This window comes from Lygodium microphyllum, chromosome 14, assembly GCF_053477565.2.
Source record: "Lygodium microphyllum isolate KBCC chromosome 14, Lygodium_microphyllum_v1.1.10, whole genome shotgun sequence".
NCBI lineage: Eukaryota > Viridiplantae > Streptophyta > Polypodiopsida > Schizaeales > Lygodiaceae > Lygodium > Lygodium microphyllum.
Window position 1 is genome coordinate 118,399,307 of NC_141148.1, and position 22,883 is coordinate 118,422,189.

The 22,883-nt window shown below is 42.3% G+C and overlaps 1 protein-coding gene across 1 annotated transcript; it reads left to right on the top strand.

The window, feature by feature from the left end:
- Positions 1 to 3,698: 3,698 nt before the first annotated feature.
- On the top strand, positions 3,699 to 18,739 carry LOC148026034 (uncharacterized). The gene is made up of 3 exons (XM_087693281.1): positions 3,699 to 4,838; positions 5,103 to 5,236; positions 18,247 to 18,739. The coding sequence occupies exons 1-3, from the start codon at positions 3,740 to 3,742 to the stop codon at positions 18,436 to 18,438; spliced, it is 1,425 nt and encodes a 474-aa protein (XP_087549407.1). The 5' UTR covers positions 3,699 to 3,739; the 3' UTR covers positions 18,439 to 18,739.
- Positions 18,740 to 22,883: the final 4,144 nt, after the last annotated feature.

Genomic DNA, 22,883 nt, shown 5'->3' on the forward strand with positions numbered 1-22,883 from the left:
GAAGGTTGGTTGATGTCAGAGGCGCTAGTGCATATTTCACAATGGCTACCAACGATGGAACCAGACAATGAAATGCTATGGTCGTTGAAGGACGATGATAGACTGACTGGAGATGTGGTGGTTGGAAATGGGGTAGAAAAAAGAATGGATGCCTCAATGGAAGAGAAGGTGAATCGCTTTTGTATGTTGCACCATGCCTCTATGGAGACATGGCTCGCCAAGTACTAGATTGCTAGGCAAGATCGAGAGGAAGCGTGAGTTGAATTCCGATGTAGTATGCGTCATTGACCGATTTGATATCCCGAAGGCATGGAGGAGATGCTGCGGTTTATGTCAACGCGATGGTTGCATGGAGCCTTGACCGCAGCGTCTCGCGAAGGGACAGGGGTCTCAATGGAGGAGTGGGAATTCTCGAGGGGATGTAGTCCAAAGGTGATGAGGGGTTTAGAATCTGTCATATCTAAATTTTATATAAGACATCTAATTTGAGTGTTTCAATGTACAATACAAAATATATAGTGCAGCGTGGTCGCGCGGACGACATTTTCATGTGGAGCGTATTGACAAAATGCGCTCCACAATGGACTGTGGTGTCATGGTAAGGTTCAAAAAAGAGAGCCGGCGACGAGCAACGGATCCAAACACGGTTGTGGATGAGATGGAGTATTTTGGGAACTTGCAAAGTATTGCTACGGTGGATTACCGTAGCTTCTCCATGATACTATTCGATGTGCAATGGTTCAAAGTGGTACTTAGAGGAGTTGGAGCAACAGTTTGACGAGGTCCATCTGGATTTCTCAAAATAGATTCTGAAAAAAAATGGACGGATTTGCGCGACACCTTTGTGTTGTCGGCCCATTGTGAACAGGTGCATGGACTCATTTGCTTGCTAATTGTATTATTACATGGTTTATGTCACAATGGTTTGAACTCTCTTGTACGTGTTTGTGAATAGGTAATCTTCTATCCAAACCCCCGATAACCTCGATGGTGGTATGTTATAACTTCAACTCCCCGAAGTGTGAGAGTATATGATCAAAGCGATGTTCCGAGCATAGATGAAGATAATATGGAAATAGAGGGTTCGATATTGCAAGGGGTGGAGGCCGTCGAAAGCTTGGAGCCAGCATCGGCTAACAATGATGGAAATACAGGAGTCCAAGAATTCTTTGAGAACGAGGAGGACTCATTCTTTTGTGGTGACATGTTTATCGACCTTCCAGTGTATGCGGAGTTGTGTCAGGAGATTAACATGGGACCATAGGATACTTCATACTTGGAGCATCCACTTACTCAATTCGTTGACCAATCACTTATAAGGGTACATAAGATATGCATTTTAAGTGAGATTTTTTTTAAATGATTTATATTACAGTGCTTTGTATGATTTAAATTGATTATTCTAACATCATATTTTGTCTGTGCAGGTGACATTTTCAGGATGAGTCGAGGGATGAGCGATGAGGAGTTACAGGACATCTTCGCACGCATGTCTCCAGACCAGATCGCCAAATTTAGAGAGATGGCAGACCAGGAGCTGTCTCGGTCTTTGTTAGAGTGCTCTGCTAGATTTGCTTTAGCGCGATCGGATGCTTCGACGATCTCGACGCTCACGACTTGGGCCAGAGGAAGGGAGTGTATCGGGATCAGGGGGAATGCTGCAGAGATACAGAGGCAGTGAACCCGCGGTCAACATGGGATACAGGTGCGACTCCTCGCTCTCGTGGCTCAGGTGGATGCTGTGGAGACACGAACGCGGTGTCTCCGTCTCGTCGTTTAGCTGGAGCTGCGTCACCCCCAGGATTTGTCACACCTGTGGGGACGTCTACTCCAATTACTCCGGCTTTTGCGCAGCCATCAGCAGGTGGCACCCCTGTGGATGCCACTCCGAGAGAGATTACCCCCGTCGGTACACCGGATGCAGAGGGGTCTCCTGGATATGCCCAGGAGCGTGGACGCAGATGGGAGAGGACCCATCTTAGGCAGACTCCTAGGGGTTATGGATATCTAGTCGATAGTAGGTCAGGAGCCATCATCATGAATGATGAGGGGAGGAGGGTGATGGCTCGCATGAGAGAGTTGTGCCAACAAGTTTTTCGGCACAACGTCTTGGATCATTGGAAGAATATACCGAAGGGGAGCAAGGACTACATAGTAGCATCCTTGCACGAGGAGTTTCCGGTGCTAGCCGTAGTAGATAGATTCTCTACGGGCTGGATGATGGATTACATGCATGCATACATATCACATAGACGATCCGACGCACGCAAGACAATTAAGAGTGGGGCTGCAAAGCCCGAGTGGTTAGATGCAGATGACTGGCGCCGACTAAGGGAGGAGGCTATAGATTCTCCAGGACGTCAGCAGCGCGAGGCGGCGAGGGCACGACTTGAGGCCGGAGTGGTCCATCATCTTGGGAGTGGCGGCCACAGGACATATTTGGATGACTTTGTAAGTTTTTCTTTTATTTTGCTTGTTTATTTTTTTGAAATATTCTTTGTACTGACAATCATGTTTCTAACTATTAGCATTTTGTTTTCTTTGCAGCACTCCATTACAAATCGCGATCCGACTAGCCTTGAGACTCGATATGCAGAGAGGCACGGTCTCAGGGCATTGATTGACCGATTGTATAGACGCGGCGGCCTTGTAAGTCACTCATCTTTCTTGTCCTCATTTTATACTAGTAGGTTTCTCCAATCAGTTATAATCTCAATCAATATAAACACACTCCCTTACCAAGCTTTAGCTCCTTCATAGCTTGGTTGGCACACTAGGGTCAGCTTCACATTCCATCAAGATCTTCTCTACGACAACAAGTGAGATCCCCTATTGAGTAAGAAGACTTTATATCAAAGTTGCTTTTCATACCAAATGTTATGGATCTTCATGGAACTTCAAGTGGAAATGTGAAATTTGGTACAAACATGCACAATTGAAAGGGACACAAAGTGTAATAATAGGGACCCAAGTTATATGGATAAAAAAGGTTGCTAATAAATAGATTCACTTTCCATGAGGTAGGCAAGGCCTCTTTAGCCATGACAATAACGATACAACATGCTAGCACTTGCAATTTAAACAACTTTTACTTGATTGGATAAGAGAGAACTCAAAACAATCTTCCTTTTCACGAGCTCAATTGTCCATCCAAATAGTTGTGAGCTCGGCCTTAGGGGCGTATGACAAGCAAGAACATGGGCATATATTCCACATGTCAAGTGCAAGAGAATTGACAAAAGTGTCTAGTGAAAACATCTTGGGCAGCTTAGGGGCGTTTTACAATCATTCGAATGACAAGCAAGAACATGGGCATATATTCCACATGTCAAGTGCAAGAGAATTGACAAAAGTGTCTAGTGAAAACATCTTGGGCAGCTTGTAATCCTCACTTGACTCTCATAGGCACCGAAAATCAATAACCTGCAAGATTTGAAACCAATGCTCGTCGTGCTGAGAGATGGTTCACTTTACAGCCTAATGGCTTCATGATGGTGGTCTATTCACTTATTTTTAATTTAAATATTGACCGCTGCGTGTGAAACCAAGCCGGCCATTTCGTCGGGGCTCCGGAGTCCGGAGTCCAGGACGAGGGTGAATCCTCCCCTAGATGGCACTACCAGGATGATCGCATCCCAAGGCACCAGCATCCAATCAAGGAAATAAGCTTATCGAAGGAATCGTATATATAATGTACATCTGCTCCAAAAACATTACTTTTCGTTTTCGAGGACCAGCCATGGCGATCAGTTGCTTATCGTCCTCCAAAACCTTCTCTTCTGTTCACGCACGGCTACCTTCGGCGTCTTCATTCCCCTGCACCTCTCGATCTTACGAGCTTGCGCTTCCGGACTCCATCGATCCCAGCGCGGCCTGTGTAAGGAGCTCCACATCTCGCTTCGCAGCACGAGCCACCTCGCAAAAGGAGGCCTTGGAGTCTCGCTCCTCCGTTGTCTCTGACGAGAACGTGCCAGAAGGCCACAGGGGCCTCCACGGGTTCCTCTACGGTGATATCGGCGCCGATGTCCATGCCTCTGAGCTCCGTCAATTCACAATCAAGCAGGGGGAGGACGATGGCTCGTCCATTTTGCCTGTTGACGACTATGTGATTTCACGGGATGGCTTGAAGTATGCCGGTGTCTATGCAGTCTACGATTCAGACAGTGCTCTGCAATTCATCGGCTACTCTCGCAGCATTATCCTGTCGCTCCGTGCACATTTAAATCGCCTGGGAAAGGAAAAATGTTCATTTGTGAGAGTGAAAGCTTACACTGATCCAGCCATGATCACCAGAAACAGACTGGAACAAGAAAAGGAAAAATGGCTCGAAGAAGCGGAGATGCCACCCCCTGGGAATTCCTCAGAGAAGGATCTCTGGGATTCTAACGCTGGTGGAACAGTTGCCACCCTCATGTCTGAGGCCGAGAAGCTGGAGTATGAGGAGAAAAAACTAAAGCTTAGGAAAGCTATGGGGGAGAACTTGCATGATGATGTAGAAGGGGAAGAAGATGATGCCAAGACCCGGAGATTAAAGCTTTTGCAGGCAATGGAAGGTGATGATTGGAGCAGTGTTATCAGTGGGCAGACTCATGATGCTCTAAATCAGACTTCCACTGTAAACAAGAGTGAACAATCCTCATCAATCGTCAGCCCATTTGAGATGAAAGAGAGCAAAGGAGTTGAAGGGAGGAAGGGATTGTACTCAGCTGATACGTATGAACTTACAGTTGAGAACGTGGATATAGTTCTGAATGAGGTGCGGCCCTACCTTATCGCTGATGGAGGCAATGTTGAAGTGGTTTCTGTTGACAGTGGTGTTATATCCCTTCGTCTTCAAGGTATGCATCCTGTCACATCTTCAGAATATTTTCCTTGCTGCATGTTAGCTCCAACATCACAAAACTCTAATCCATCTGTCCTCATTCCCCTTCTTACTGAGACAGTAGTTGTCATTAATTTGCCAAACAGTTAATACAGATAATTTTGAGAGGGTGTATTACATCTTTATGCCTGTGGTCACATCCAATTAGGGATGTCAACATGATGTGCCCTGAAAAGAAAAACACATATTTGACTCAGAGTTTTGCTTCTGTACTGTATAGGTGCTTGTGGAACATGCCCAAGTTCGACAGTAACCATGAAGATGGGAATTGAAAGAGTTTTAAAGGAAAAGTTTGGGGAAGCATTTAAGGAGGTTGTCCAGGTTGATCAACAACCTATTGGAGCAAGTGTAATGGTATGCATGAAGTTTGTTTAAGCACTTATACTCTGTACATAAGAAAATCAGTAAAAGTAGCAATCTGATTCCAAGGATTTATGACCTTTAGGAGCTTGTTGAACACGAAAGACAGTGTTTTTCCTGCATAGAGACTAATGTGGGGATGCCCTGATATAAAGCGTGTCTTGTCTATTCAAATGCATCATATATCTTTCTCCCCAAGTGTTGCACTATTAGTCTCACACACTGTTCAAATGCAGACAATTTACCAAAAGACAGGAAACATGCAGGGCTTCTCTGATCTGAGGCTGGTGTTTCTGAATAATGAGTGACTGCTGTAAGAAGAAAACTGTGGCAAACAAAGTGCAAAAGACAGGGCTAGGAGAAGCTACAGATAAGTGCAATAAATATCCCAGTTGGTCATATAAGGCATTGCCCTGGGCTGATTGGCTGGTCTTCCTCCTACACCTGTGGTTGCTGAAATCTTCCATAAACTATCTGCAATTATGATTGCAAACAATCTACTCCACACTATGACATCTTTGATATGCTGGTTAGTCTGTTAAATGACAACAAGGGATGCTCAGCACTTTATCTTAGGATATAGCCAGAATAATTGGTACAAGAAATGTGTGTTACAAAACTTGTTAAGTCAAATGTGTTTCAAAGAAAGAAAATCGTGTGAGAATGCTACACATGGAAATGGGAGCAGACAGAGTGCACTACCTTCATGATGCAGAATCACATGTTCTGCAATTAGGAAATAAGGAAAACTTGTGGGAGACGGACTCATCATTGCTATCACACATCAGAGTTCTTACATAGACACCTCTCTGATTTTGCACAAGACACGCCCAAGTGGAGAAAATGCGAAGGTATCAGATTTATGCTTTAGAAAGTAGACCCACATATATCTTGAAAAGTCACAATAAGAAATAAATATGATGCGTCATTAATGGCTGTGGTGGATGTGGGCCTGCATAGTTTAATATGAATTGACTTGAGGGGCCCCTCAGCTCTATGAGTGGAGTGCTGAAGAAAATGGTGTGTGGTGTTGCTTTCTAAGCTGACAAACTTTACAGACTCTCTTGGACATGTCCAAGTGTGGAAGGCCCTCAACCATTTGACAGCATGACAACTCATAAAGAGAGTCACAGCTAAGGTGTCTGGAGTGAAAATGCCAAAGATGTTCGTCATTCATAGGCCCCCCTAGTAGTGGCTAGGGGATGTAGCTGATGGAACCCAGAGCCCTTGAATGTTGGATGGGAGAGAAATTGTGCCATCTTATAGAGACCATTATGTTGTATCTCATCGAGAGCAATCACTAAACTAATTTGGGCATCTAGTACCTCAACTATGGTCGTTGTAAAGAAGATTGCTTGCCCCAATCAGCAAAGATGTTGGACAGATAAGAGATTCATCCCAACATGGAGGACTTAATAAACATCATCCAGCAAAGTGAGATCAGGACCTATGTTAGTATCAAACTTGACGAAATCTTGGGTCTTGGCCAAGGAGTTGTTCCCACATTGGAAGGGCTCAGGAGATGAAGATGTCATCAATGGGGATCATGTGATTTTTGGCTCCATTGTCCCCAACTCAAGGAGCTAAAGAGCCATTGGGTCATGTAGGGTGGGCCTTTGTGGTCACTTTGTCAGGAGACAACTCACATATATTGACCAAGCTCACAACCTCAAATATCTCTATAGAGATAAGGTTGGGCGTGAGGACCGAAGTCCATCGAGCAGACCAATCAAACATGCGCTTTGGAGTTGAGAACAATGTAGACTATAATGGTGGCTGATTGGTGACATTGCAATTTTGAGATCTTCTTTGCTCCTGAGTTTATTGATAGCCACTTTACCACTTAATCGTGGATAGCCGATACCAGATTGGCCCCAACAACTGGCACCCCCTATGATATTTCTTTATCTTGTGTTGCTAGAAGGTTGAGTACAGTGAGACATGGGCTGATCTCCTTCAATCTTCAATAGAATTGCTACAAAAGGGATTGCTTTCAACTGAAGAAAGAGAAGGGCAAAAACAAAAACAATAAAACCAATAAGGCTGAAAACAAGGACAGCCAGTTTGCCAAAAAGAGCAATGTGAAAATAGAAGAGGTTAATGTAGTCACTCATGACAATGACAGTGATGGTGATGGACTTTTTGCTGCTTCTTTGGATGCACATGCATTGATTGCAGATTTTGAGGATGATGCTCTCTCTCTCTCTCTCTCTCTCTCTCTCTCTCTCTCTCTCTCTCTCTCTCGTGCTTAAGCTATCTCTCACCTAGCTAGTTTGTACTATTGCTCTGAATTGACAATTCACTCTTCTTAATTCCATGAAAAGAATGAAGCCAAATGATTCAAAAGTGAATGTAGTGAGCATTACCATAGTCCTCGACACTCATTGTAAAATATTGTTTTCCAATAAGCCCCATGATTCAATTGTGGCTCCTCTCAATCCAACATTGCTCCCTCCTTCGATTATCTACCATTGTCACTCCAATGCTAAGGCAGGTATAGAGAAGAAGAAGGGGAAAAAAAAAGAGGATGGAAAATGAAGCTTTTCCCAATCACTCCCCTCTCAATCTCTTTCACTCTCAGACTCTCATCTTCTCACCATTTGGATAGCAAGATGGGAGAAAGAAGAAAAATAAAGGAGGAATGATGAGTAGCTTCTCTTCCTTGAGTCCCCACTCACTCTCTCACTCTCAAGCTAAGGTGAGTCAAAATGACTGGCACTTCATAGAATCAATATGCCCCTTGATTGCTCTACAATCTGGGCACAATTGAGTTTCCAATCTCTCACATGTGGGCCACAATAAATTGAGGATGGGCTTGGATCAGCTGCAAATTTCTTGTCTTCAGCTCCTACACTAAGTACAAGGTATTCAATAATTGGGCACGGATCTTGAGTGGCTGTGAAAACTCTGATTTTTGCTGTAAATTAGGGTTTCAGCAGCAATCTCTTCCATTACTCTTCACAAATCACCTAATGTTGGAATTGGCTGAGGATTGTCAAGGGATTGTCTGGAGAGGAGAGAGAGAGATTTTAAGAGAGAAATTTCCAGTTTTTGTCGCTGGAAAGTTACTGAATCGACAGGTACCTGCTGTACATCTGCATTAAATGCAGTCACCTGGCAGTCTAGGACCTTTTGCCACCATTGCCTGGTCTAGGGAGCAGTCACTTGGAGCTGTCACCTGCCTGGGAGACCTCTGTGGCTGGCTGGAATTGGCCTAGATCTGCTAGCTTCTGCTGTAGCAGTGTGTGCACACACACACACACACACACACAAACTCTCTCTCTCTCTCTCTCTCTCTCTCTCTCTCTCTCAGCCTACACAAGCTTTTGAATGGCTCAAATGACCCACAGCCAGCCCCAAAACAATCCTCATCCAGTTTGCATGGGTAATTCTGACAAGAGGTAGCCTGTTTTGCCACTCAGCAGCCTTTTAAGTTAATTTTCAGAAAAATTTAAATATTAATGAATTATTTCTTTGACCCTACCTAAGAAATGGCTAGTGCATTTTCATTTTGCAGCATAGGTACATGTTCAAGTTATTTTCAGAGTTTGGTATGGATCAGTGTAAGCCCATATCATGCACTATGGACCCAAAGTCCAAACTTGTTTGTACAGGAGATCCCCTTTTAAATGCCACTAGATATAGGTGCCTTGTCGGCTCCTTGATTTGGCTCATTCATATGAGGCCAGACATTTCTTTTGTCATTGCATTGTTGTCTTCTTTCATGAAAACTTCTATGCAAGCTCACTAGAGGGCCGATTTGAGTGTGTTGTGCTATCTACAAGGGACAAGATCCTACGATATCATCTATAGAGAGGGAGCCACTTTGGCTGGATGGAGTGACTTAAATTGTGCATTTGTTTGCGCATCACTAAACTGGGTGTCATAATTAGAGCTGCCAATCTGCATTTTCCTTGTTTGTCTTGTGTAGGGGGGCTTGTCTACAGCTACAACAATTGTGTTCTCCGTGTGGGACACCTCTCCATGGGTGTGTTTTATGTTGCATGAAACTTCTATTCTTTGGTGATACCCTACAAAGCTTTGTTTTCAGTAGCAAGCAATCCCTCAGTGCTGGGTGACCTTTTGTAGCTGCTGATGGATCTGGGTGCTTGATAGTCCCTATTCCCCCACTAGAGTTTCCTCCCAAATAGGCTGTATCAAATTGCTGAATACATGTCAAAGATTTCAGCCAATCTTGTGCACCATTGAAGGACTTAGATTTCACACATTTTCCAACCTCATCATTGTCTTTTGGTGCTCCTTTGGGAGTCAAGTTGTTATACACTAGCTGTTGCAAAAAGGGTGCAGGCTTGTATTTGCATCAGCCGACACCAAAAGAAGCATTTGCATGATCAACACTCATTCCTTGAGCCCCATAAGCACTTGAAGGTGCAAATGCATTACCAAACATGCCAATTTATACCTCAGGCATCATGCCAATGCTGCTATTCCTAGGGTTATGCATATTGCCAACCATACCCGGATACATTAGGCCTTGCACACCATACATTGGTTGTTGCATACCATAAGGAGTTATGCCATACATTCCCATATATGGTCCCACCATAGCATGAAAAATACTGCCACCACCAAAGTATCCCGGTTGCCTCATCGTTGCATGCATGTCCAGCTATCCAAAACCCATTGGATTGGCACTACCAAGATAGCCTTACATTTGAGTATTCAATCCATTGGCACCATTTGCTTCTGCTCATCCCCAACCTTGGGTGCATCTTTAGGCCATGGTGGCTGTCCTTAGGAAGCTTCTTGTTGCCCAAAGGCCTTTGAAGATGACATCTTTTGCCCTTATTGTCTTTTTTGGGCGAATTTAGAAGTCTCTCAAATTGTGGATCTTTGGCTAATTGAACAAAGATGTCAATTGCTGCCTTCAATCGAGCCTTGAATTGGTCATCATATTCTTCATCTTCTTGTTGCTCATTAGTATCTTGTGGCCTTGAAGGACCCACTTCTTGATCAACAACCACAATTTTTTTCTTGGTATCCATACTTTAAGCTTGTTCCAAGATTAGGCATTGCATTTTTCCCTTCATTATGTTTATTTTCAGAACGAGATGCATCGTCAATGTTTGAATCCATCTCATTGTAAGATGACATACTTAACTGAACACAACTTCAGCGCTAGAGTAAACAGTTTGACCTTTAATTAGGAGGTCCACCAAGTCAAGGGATTTGATTGTATCCCAACAATGGAACCATGAAACTAGCATTCCTCCTTGGATAGAGCGGTAATAACCTTATTTAACAGTAATTATAGCAAGTAGTTTAATTCACATAAATTAAAATGCACACTTTAACTCTTAATTCTTGGACAGTGGATAGCTTGTTTCAGTATTTCTTTATCTTTTATTGCAAATGCAATGAGTACAATTGAGATTCATTGATCTCCGCTAATCCAAGTACTAATTGCTGTCATTAAAATGGCTAGCAAGTCTTTGAACCAAGTTGCCCCTTGGTTTGCTTAGGGAATCGGTCTTCATCTTGCTCTTTGCGAGACAAATTTAGCCCCAAATTGAAATTGGCTGGTTGGCTTTTTGAATCTCGCTGAAATTCTTCAATTTCAGCTACTGGAATTCAAGTCTTAGGCATTCAATTTTGAGCATGCATGGTGAGGTAGTTGTCAAAGTCCAATTTCTATTGTAAATTAAGGCTCACAATAGAGATTGATTGAAATCTCTTCCTTTGATGAATCATGACTCAAATTATTGGAAAATGTTGAGGGGAGTTGAGAAATGATTGGAGAGTGGGAGAGAATGTTATAGAGAGAAATTTGTGATTTTCTTTGTGAAAACCACCTCCAATTTGCTGATGTCCTAATTAGGAGGGTCCAACTTGCAGTCACCTTCATTTTAGGAGCCCAGAATTTTGGGCTGTACTAGCTCCCAACTGCTATCACCTGCTTGTTTTGACCCTTCTGGGGCTGTCATCTACTGTTGTAGACCTTCAAATAGCTCTTTCTAGCTTTTGGGTAGATCTCCAATATCATAGAATAGCTCAACAGTCTCTTCTCTTCCTCTTTTACAATGGCTTGAAATAAATTTCCACTTGCCCTTGAAAACATTTTTCCCACTTGCATGGACAAGTTTTGCTAAGTGATAACCTTCTAATCTGTGAGAGAGGACGGCAGGATGGAAGCTCAACACAAAAAACAGTAGACAATAGAGAGTGAAGCACGACACCCAATGCAACAGATTGAAAGAGTGTAAACTAAAAGTACAAGGTACAATCCTTAAACCTTAGGGTTGTAGGGGGGTGTTCACACCCGAACACGGTAAGTGCCCGTAAGTGTGTGTCATAAGCACATACGAAATAATACCATAAGTCTGGGGGAAAAAACCTCTCCTACCGAGAGTAAAAAGTGCCCCAGTGTCCTACTAATCACCGACACTCCGATGTGAGCGTAGGCGTAAGTGAGGCGTGAGCGAAATACCCAACAAACCCCCCTGGAGTGAAGAGTGATCAAGAGTACAAGGATCATCCGCCACCAAAGGAGATCAAATTCAAAGCATGGCGAAATGCTTCAAATTTGTCACAAGGAAGAGCTTTAGTGAAGATGTCTGCCACATTACTGGTGGTAGGACAATAGACAAGGCTGATATCACCTGCATGTAGCCTCTCTTTGACAAAGTGATAATGTATTTCAATGTGTTTCGTGCGTGCATGAAACATTGGGTTTCGTGCCACTGCAATGACACTCTGACTGTCAGTGAACAAAGGAGTAGGCCCTGTAACAGATACATCCAGATCAGCAAGTAAGCGTCTAATCCATACGCATTCAACTGTGGTAGTGAAAGCTGCCTTGTATTCATCTTCACATGATGATATGGCAACAATGGACTGTTTCTTGCTAAGCCAAGATATGCAAGACGAGCCAAGAAAGAAACAATTGCCACTAGTGAAGTGACGTGAATCATAATCACCAGCCCAATCAGAATCACTGTGAGCATGTAATTGCAGTGGTCCCCTCTTGGCATAAAGCAAACCAAGAGATCTAGTACCCTGCAAATAACGGAAAACATGCTTAATAGCTTGCCAATGTGACATGTGTGGCTGATGTATATATGTGCTCAGGGCTGAAACTGCAAACTGTATGTTTGGCCTGGTGTTGCATAAGTAAATAAGACATCCAACAACTGGAGCATATGTATGTATATCAAACAAATCACTGCCATCATGTAATGACAGATTAAGTCCAGGTTCCATTGGTGTACAAACTGGCGTGTAATCCTGTAAGCCAAACTTCTCAAGAAGTTTACCAAAGTATCTTGATTGTGATAACCCAATACCTCTAGCATCATGTATGAACTAAATGCCCAAGTAATAATGCAAAGACCCCAAGTCTAACATGTCAAAAGTTTGCTGCAAATTTTGTTTAAATGCTGAAATCTGATCAGCATGTGTCCCTGTAAGCAAGAGATCATCAACATAAAGACAAATGATCAGCATGGATCCCCCCTCTTTACATACGTAAAGACTCAGATGAGCTGTTTATGAACCCTTGGCTAAGCAAGAAAGCATCTATCTTTGCATACCAGGCTCTAGGAGCTTATTTCAAACCATACAAAGCTTTTTTCAACTTGCAGACCAAGTGTTCCAAGCCCTCAGCTGCAAAACCAATGGTCTGCTGTACATATACTTCCTCATGAAGTTCCCCATGTAAAAATGCAGTTTTAATATCCAACTGATGCACAGTCCATCCATAACGAGCAGCCAAAGCAACCATAGACCTGATGGTCATCATACGGGAAGTAGGAGCAAATGTCTCCTTATAGTCTATGCCTTTCTTATGTGCATAGCCTTTGGCTACAAGCCTTGCCTTGTATTTATCAATGGATCCATCTGCATTCCGTTTCAGCTTGTAGACCCATTTTGTTCCAATGGCTTTCTTCCCAAAGATACCAAATCCCATGTTTGATTCTTAGTGATAGAATCCAATTCAACTTTCATTGCTGCCATCCAATGCACATTCTGTTGTGCAACTTCAAAACATTCAGGCTCTTCTTCATCAAGGGTGCTTGTTGCCATAACAAAATCCATGGTATGAGCAATATCATGCATACGAGCTTGCCTTCTAGTATGACCAGCCATGGGTGCATCCAGATGACTATCTTTCATAGTCTGTAACTATCATCTAGGCATTTGTCTTGCCTCTTGACTATGCATAAGCTCTTACTAAATTTCAGTTTCAGCACTTTGCTGAATATTCAGATCAGCCAATGGCTGATTTTCTGCATTTTCCAAAGGATTAGCTGGTTGAACATTAAGTTCACTTACTGAAACTCCAGCTGAATCACCAAATGTAAATGGGCAGCAGCCCTTCAAATACATCACGAGCAGCTTGATATGTATCTAAACCAGCCAAGGACAATTCTGATTTTTCATCAAATAGTACATCCCTACTGACAAACACCTTTTTCGAAACAGGATCATAGAGTTTGTAGCCTTTGCTCTCACTGCTATATCTCATAAAAATGCATTTAACAGCCTTGTTATCCAGCTTTTTTCTGAGTACCTTTGGAATATGTGCATATGCAAGGCACCCAAAGGTACGAAAGTGTCCAACAGAAGGTTTCCAGCTGTTCCAAGCCTCAAAAGGTGTAATTTTCTTCAATGCTTTGGTGGGGCATTTGTTCAAAACATGGCAAGCATACACAACGGCTTCCATCCAGAAACTGTGAGGCAAGCTCTTTGCCTTTAGCATACATTTGGCCATCTCCATGAGTAACCGATTCTCTCTGTGCAATCCCATTCTGCTGTGGAGTATAAGCAGCAGTGTACTGATGGACAATGCCCTTATGCTTCAAAAAGGAATTCAGCATAAAGGACATGTATTCCCCCCCTCGGTCTGAACGGAGAGTCTTAATTTTACAACCAGACCGGTTTTCAACAAGTGTACTAAAAGCCAAGAAGGCATCATACACTTCTGACTTTTTGACCAAAGAAATCGAGTAAAGTCATTAGTAAAAGTCACAAAATAGTAGCATCCTCTCAATGACTTTGTTTACATAGGTCCACATACATCTGAATGCACTAACTGCAACTTGGTTGTTGCTCTAAAAGCAACATCACGGGGAAACGAAAAATGATGTATTTTTCCCAAAATACACATCATTCGCACAAGTGCTCAGGGGGTCTCTCTAGTAGAGGTAATCCATCTAGCATCTGCGTACGTTATAAGAGCATCAAGCTGCCAAAGTTCACATGCCCCATCCTAGCATGCCATAACTCTGCTTGTATCATAGCAGGAGTAAGAGTGGAAGTCAAATATATTGACTGATCAACTAAAAGAGTATCCAACTCGTATAACCCATGACATAAAGTGCCTGCCAAGACCAAAGTCATGTGTTCTTTGTCTCTCACCATGCATCTGTCATCATCAAATGTGACCTGCAAACCACAACGTGCCAAAGAAGAGATAGAGACCAAATTCTTCTTTATGCTTGGCACAAATAAAGCATCCTGTAGGTGGAGAATAGAGCCATCAATGGTTGTGAGCACAATTTCCCCAATACCTCTTACAGGGTATGATGCATTGTTGGCACACTGTACAGACTTGCCAATTGGAGCTGCATGAACAGATGCAAATAAATCTCTACGAGATGTAATATGCCTAGAAGCACCACTGTCAAAAAATCAAGTGCCTGCACATTCAATAGAGCTAAATGCTCGATTTGCCCAAGAGGTGTCATAACTGCATGTGTAGAAACAATAGTCCCTGTCTGCAACAAAGAACGCGGACTCAGTAGCAATGGAAGGAGCATCAGAAACAGACATTCCTAACTCCTTTTTCTTCTCTTTGGCAATGCGCTTTCTGCACTTAGTGATGTAGTGGCCTGGCTTATTGCAATAATGACATTTGTCCTTTTTGGCTTGTGTGCCCCCTTGCTTTTTGTTTGCTTGTGATGTGTGAGAAGTCCCAGAACTCTGCAGAGCATTCTTCACTTGGCTGCCTTTGCCCTTCTGTCTAGCCATAAAAGCTTGCTTAGAGGCTATAGCATCCACACGACTATTTCTCCATGTTTGCTCCTCCTCTAGAAGTCCAACATGCAATCAGTGTTCAGCAACATTGTACCAGCAAAATCCCTAAAATTTCCTTGCCTCAAGTTTGTCAAAACAGTCTGTCAGTGACTGTAACTGCAGTGCGTATGCCAATGTTCCCAGAAAACATAAAAGGTCCAAAATTTTTGAAGAATGTGCCCAAAAAATTTGCATCCAATGTGTCCCAGACACATTTCTGAATGTTGTGCCTGTTGCGTGGGAACCCCTGCTTCCAAAAATTGCAAGAGATTAAAAATTTTAAAAAATACCAGAAAAAAAAACGCAGAGCCGTCAGGCATGCCTTTGACGGGTACTGGTTGACTAGCGTTGGGCGTCACAGGCAAGCTAGCGAGCGTGGCGACTGACATCATAGGCGAGCTTGCGGACTTGGCGGATTGACGTTGTAGGGCAGGGGCAGCGCTGGACGTTGAGTGACGAGTTTGAAGTGGCGGCATTGGGGCTGACATGATGGGTGACGTGGGTGCGTGCAGCAGTTGGCAGGCGTCGTTGGTGACGGGCACAGGGGGCAGCGTTGGGCAAATGGACGAGTTGTGGACACAGGATAAAAGTAGTTGCCGTTGAGTCTGGGCATTTTTGTGGTGGACTTGTCGGGTGCAGGATGACCTGGCTGACGAGCTCCTCTGCTGACTAGTGCTGGCTAGGAGATGAGTTGAACAGAGCTTAGTTGAGCTGAACAGAACCTCTGTTGAACAAAGCCAATGCTGCTCTGATACCAAATGTGAGAGAGGACGGCAAGATCGAATCTCAGCACAAAAAACAGTAGACAGTAGAGTGAAGCATGACACCCAATGCAATATACTAAAAGAGTGTAAACTAAAAGTACAAGGTACAACCCTTAAACCTTAGGGTTGTAGGGGGGTGTTCACACCCGAACATGGTAAGTGCCCGTAAGTGTGTGTCATAAGCACATACGAAATAATACCATAAGTTTGGGGGAAAAAACCTCTCCTACCGAGAGTAAAAAGTGTCCCAGTGTCCTATTGATCATCGACACTCCGATGTGAGTGTAGGCGTAAGTGAGGCGTGAGTGAAATACCCAACATAATCCTGTTTTCTAGTATTATCTAGCTGATTAAATTATTTTTCAAATATTTTTTAAAAAAATTTAATTTTATAATTATTCTAGTGCTTAGAAGAATAATTTCACAAGCCAATAATTTAATGTGAGGCTAGGTCAATTTGTCTCCCAAGTGTCCCTAAGTAGTTATTGATCCTCAAACTTGCATTCATTAACTAATTAATTATTAGCCTTTGATGTCACCATTGACATTAGTGGCCAATGAGTTGGTCTAGGCTCAAATTTGACACTAGATACCGCCTAGTACTTGCTACGCATAACTTTTACAACTTTTGCCTTTGGCACCAACTAGTATCTTAGGGCCTTGGGTCCCACACTATGAAATAATTGACTTGCACCTCACATGTGCAAGTTACATTTGCACATTTGATTAACTTTTAATCAAATGCTAAGCAAAGCAATACAATTTCATGTCCTCATGATAGGAACTATGCAGGATAGTTGTTGAGGTAAATACTCCCCAGAGACCAAAAGGGCCGACAGGTATCTCATGTGGTGCAAGAACATTGGAGCTCCAGTTTTGTGTGAATTTTCTCACTGAATTTACTGCTAAGCTGAATTAACTGTTTGCGAAAATGTGGTCTATTGCCCTTTAGGCTTCTAAAGGCCGGTTTCATGCATAGTCAATCCATGGATCTTGATCCTTGTTTTTTTTTAGTAAGTTATGGCACCTTCGATGGCTCCTCTCCACTCCTTTGGCCTATGGTGGCCTCTTGTTGGTCAAGCTTTCATCTTGAGAGCGGATCTTACTCCTTGGTTGGTGTTAATCCTTGACAGACTTCATCAACAATAGCACACCCCTTGCACCCATTGGATCTGTTCCATCTTTGGCCTTTTGCCACATCCAAGATTTGAGGGGTGTTAGTAGTCATTTGTGTAATGTTTGGTCATCTCCTACCTATGGGCCTTAGTTTGAGACAGGTGAGGACATTTAGAGCTCTGACATAGTGTTTGTTCGTATTTTGTGTGTTCCAGACACTTTAGGTGGAGGATACACTAGTGCATTCCATTTCTAGTATGGTGGTCATTTTGTTAGTGGATGGGTTGATCTAGTGCCCATCTTTTGGGCCTGTTGAGTTAGTGTGCCAGTTGTGTTATCAGTTTGCCTATTTTTAGGCAGTCCCCCCTCACTCCACTCATTCATTGTTCATTCAGCTAGCCCTTCTCATTCTTCTGTCTCAGTCCCCCTGCTTCTGTCTAGTGACCATATTGACACTTGGGGGAGCTGTGTCTTGGGGTCGACTCTTGCAGGCTTGTATGAATGAGTCTTTTGTTAGTCTGTTCCATCTTTCTCCTGTGTCTCTCAGTCTCCTTGTTCTCAATTCACTCCATGTTCACTTTCCTTTCTGCTGCACACATGCACGTGTTCCTGGAAGGGCAGAAACAAAATGTAGTGCTGGGGTTAGACAAACCCTGGAAACCTTTCCCCTTTTCAAATTGGGTGAGAATGTAAAGCTGCTGAGAAGCTTTGAGCTGAAAAAATAATTTATCAGACGCTTAGCAAATGATATCATGTGGGATACCAGTATGAGTTTGGAAATAATGGTCCCTAGCAGATGTGGTTATAGATATACTAATTAATTGTATTGCCAGCTGCCAGAAAACATAATAGCTGAATGCTAGCCAATAATTTGTAATGCTTAGAAAGCATTTTGAGTGAATCATATTGGATATGGGATATCAGTGGGTGCCTGATGACGACAGGTGAGTGCAGACAAACGTGCCATTTTGTTGTGTACAAGTGTATATCAAATATGAAAGATGTCATAAACCATGTTAAACAGTTAATTTGCACTATTGTAAGTTGTGCGCTAATCTTCGAGCAATTCGATTTGTTGGTTGGTTGCAGGCAGTGGATGCGCACCTTGAAATGTTGCGGCCAGCCATCCACAGTTACTCCGGCTTTGTAGAAGTGGTATCAGTAGCAAATGGTGAATGTAGAGTTAAATACAAAGGTCCTCCTCCAATTGGGATGGGGATTCAGGCTGCTATCAAAGACAAATTTCCTGATATAACCACTGTGGTTTTACTTGATGCATGACGTGTTATTTGTTTGTATCATTAGCAATAAAGGTCCTCGAATTGGGATGGGAATTCAGGCAGCTATCAAAGACAAATTTCCTGATAACCAGTGGTTTTTCTTGATGCACGACCTGTTATTGCTTGTATCAATAGCATCATAGCTTTTTTACTCGGTGCTTGAGCTGTTGTTATTTTCTAATTTGTCTGTATTTTTCATGCAAATACGCAAGCACTCATAAGCTTTGTCTAGTTTGACATATGTCAATTGCTGCTCAAATGTAAAACAGCAGGCTGTAATTCATATGTCTAAATTGGGCTTCTGTACTGGTACAAGCACGCTTATTGATACCCTAAAAGTAGACTAACTGCACCAACAGCTAAGATCGCCTCATATAGTCAAGGAGCTAAAGCTGCAGTTGCATTAGTTTCTTGTTTGTTCTTGTGAAGACAAAGGAGCTGTCAGATGGCAATTTCAAAGGCTGAGAACTTGCTCCCAAGTTGGTACTTGTTACAAAGAAAGGCTGAAACTGGAGTTGCACTGTAGTGTCCTGGAGGTAGCTTGATCTTTTCTGGTAAAACAAAAGAAGCTAGAGCTGCAGTTACGTTCTAGTTCCTGCTTGTACTTGTGGAGACAGTAGAGCCATTTTAAGCCAGTTTGGCTCAGACTTGGCTGCCAGACTGGGATTTTTGTTTTGGAGGTGCAAAATTAGAAGTGCCGTGTAACTAATAATGCAAGTTCCAGTAACCTGGAGAAAGCACAATTGCAGGAGTACCTTGTTCGGTGAGGTGTGCCTGTGGCTGTAGACAGTTGTATAAACCTGGATATAGCTCAATCTTGTTGAGTCCAACACGGTGCTCAATTTGTCTGTTTGGACATCCAGTCAAACTGGTCGTGGATTTTGCTCTTGGCACTTACAGGCCTGTTGATAGAATCAGTAGTCATTCTCGGGTTGAGGTTGTGCATTGTCCTTTAGTGGAAGACCTCCAACACCCGTGTCTCTAATTCTTTTACACATGTATTTCAAGCAGATCATATCACATGGGGTGCCTGTGTGCCATTGAAGACAATGTGCCTTGCAGGTAAGAAATTTCTTCCAACTCTTATTGCAAGTTGTCAGAAAGCATTGCAGCTGAATGAGAAACTATTCTAGATAACAATTCATAATGCTTGGAAAGTGTCTCGACTAGATCACACACGATATAACCTCGGGGATTTTGTTTGACGCAGGACAAGTTTCCTGATATAACCTCGGGGGTTTTGCTTGACGCAGGAGCTGACTGTGTCAGTAGCTATTAAGGACAAATTTCATGTCTTAACTTTTGTGTGTGGTTTGAGCCATAAGCTAAACCTGTAGTTGCATTAGTTTCTTGTTGGTACTTGTGGAGACAAAGGAGTTCTCTCATGCTGATTCAAAAGGTGCAGGCTCTCTGCTTATAATTTGGCACTTGTAACAAAGATAGGCCAAAACTGGAGTCCACGAGTTTTCTGTAGGTAGCTAACTGTTTCGTGGTAAAACAAAAGAAACTAAAGCTGCAGTTGCACTCTAGTTTCCTCCTTGCACTTGTGGAGACAAAAAGAGCCATCTTAAGCCACAGTTTGGCTTAGACAAAAGAGCAGTGTGATAATACCTACCATTTTTGGTTTGGTAGGTACAAAATGATGAGCACTGTGAAAGCAACACACACTAATATATGGATGAGTTTCTGATTATTTTCCAACAATGCATAACACCTGCACTATATTTTAGAAAAAATTCTTTGGGTCACACCTAAGAAGGGATGAGAGAGCTACCAAACACACTGTAAAAGCTGTACCATAACTTGAAGGACTCGTGCCGAAAATTGATGCCGAAATTCACAGGTCTCACCACTCAAGTGCAATGCACAGCTTCGACCCAAGAACAACTACCTGTTCCATCAACATGCAGACAAGTCATAGTGTTATACTCAACAAGGTTGAGCTCTCTCAAGGCGTCTTACTGCCTACACCCTGGCGAGCCTTGTTCTAGATACAGACAGCTAGGTAGCAGTCTTGAGGGTTCAATTTGACTCCCAAAAAGCCTTACAACCTTTCCCAGGAACTTTTAAGGGCATCCAACTATTTTCAGACACTGAACCACAGATTGAAAAGCATGGCGTCATTCCTCAATTCGACTGAAGAAACGAGTCACAAGGGATTAGAAACGAGTCATGACTGAACTCTTTTGTGAGAGTGCAGAAACTGTTTGCACAGCCGAATCCAAGTTGCTCTCTCGAGTTTCTGCAAAGGCATATCCGTAATATTGTTATTCGTCCACATCTAACTAAGCCTTTGATCCTCTCCACCTCGGCTTTCTTTTCCAAAGCAACAAGAATAGATGAGGGGCATAGGCCAAGAGAGCATCCCTATCCAATACAGGAACATTTGGTGTCATTGATTCAAAGCTGAGCATGTCTATTAGATGATAAGAATCGAAGGATGTTGGCCCTTTATCTTTATATATGCATGTTTATCCATTGATTTGATCGTTGTACTCGTCATCTTTGTAATCACTCGATCTTCCCATATATTGTCCATTTGCTATACTCCACAACGCACGTCCACCATTTTGGTAGAGCCTTTCCCCCTTCAAATTGATTATTTTGCCCTCCTTGTAAGACTCCAAAGTATTATGCTCAGAACTATAATGATGATTCCAATTCATCATGCATTAACCTTATTTTGCTTCAAATCCATGGTCAAACTCAAAATTTTCATTGTAACATCTTCCTGCTTCTAACTTCTTACAAAGATTATGGTAGATTCGTATTCAAACTCTTGATTTTCCTTGTAAACTTGGAACTTTTTAGCTTCTTACAAAAATTATGGATAATGGCTTTTATTTTGGATTTGACATCCAAGTTGGGTTAAAAGTTCATTCTTCTTCTCATTTTCACAACTTTCTTTCTTTGCTTCCTCTATTCTTACACCCCCAACCTCATTGCATAGGTGCAAGTCTCTCTCTTTTGTGTGACACTTCAAGGGAATAAGTCATAACATTATGATCATCTCCTAAACAAATAAATTAAAGATCTTAGCTTTACCAAAGTTTTCTTAAAACAAGGAAATAGACGTGCTTGTCTTGAAATTTTCATTCAGCAAAAGGTTTGGCCTCATCCTTTTCCCTTCTAAATATTGACCTAAATTTTGGTGGTATTAGTCTCCATATCAAGTGGTCTTGCTATTATGTCATTGTATGTATACATATTATGCTTCCTCCTAAAGTGTGGGGTGAGTTTCTTTGAAGGTCCAGAAGAGGTCCTATGCTTAGTGTTTTATACCATGAAAATACAAATGAGACACAAATGGGGCTGAATCTTGGTTAATTGCATTACCATGGACATTACAAAATGGTGGATGTGGTCATGGAAGCTTACATCAAGGCACTCACATGAAGGACAAGGGACAATAGTTGAGAACTCACCTCTACCAATGTTGAAACCTTGTACTCTCCCAAGATTGATGAGAGAGAATGAAAGTTTCAATTAACTTAAGTTTGCAAAAGGTGGCGGTTCTCTCTCACACATAAGCCCCTTAACTAGAAATTTATATGAATCGTAATGTACATGCATCATAAGCCCCTAAGATTGCATAACATAAACACTTAAGTTTATATATAAATTACCACTCAAAATCTTAAGACTTGCATAAGCCCTTATGTTTATCCTCAAAATCTCAATACAAGAGTTAAACTCAAGGGGCTAAGATTGTTGCAACTGTTGGTTGCATGATATGTGTGTGCTCATGCGTGCACACACACACACACACACACACACACACACACACACACACATAAATTTGGACTTATAGTAAGAGTATTATCTTTTAACTAAGCTTCTATATAGAAGGCCTCTTCAACTCTAATTTGACCTTAACTTGCAACATAGGAAACAAATTTACATTAAGATATAGAAGGTCTTATCGTAAGAGTATTATGGCGTTTTAACTAAGCTTCTACATAGAAGGTCTCTTCAACTCTAATTTGACCTTAACTTGCAATGTATGAAACAACCTTACATAAGGATATAAGTTGATAAATATAAGATAAGAGAGATAGAATTAAGGGTAAGGTAATGATATTGGAGAACAGTCTTTTTGGTGATCCAAAAGCTCCCCATGTTATCCTTGCTCTTGAAACACAAGCTTTGATGCCATCATAATCTATTTGAGTACCTAGACAACTATATTCTGAGTTCAGAGGAGAAAGTCAAAGAGAAAACAAGTTGCAGCAAGTGTCAAGACAGGACTATTGACCTCAAGGATTTGATACAAGGTTTTTTCCTTAAAGCTTCTACTTGCCTACTATTGGTGGATGCTTTGGGCTATCAAGAGAGGGATTAAGAGCGTGTCTATAGTGTACAAAGTCTTTTGCAAAGTAATATATAGAGTACTTTTGGTTCTCTTGATTCTTCCAAGCTACAACAAGATGGGAGATTCAATAGTAT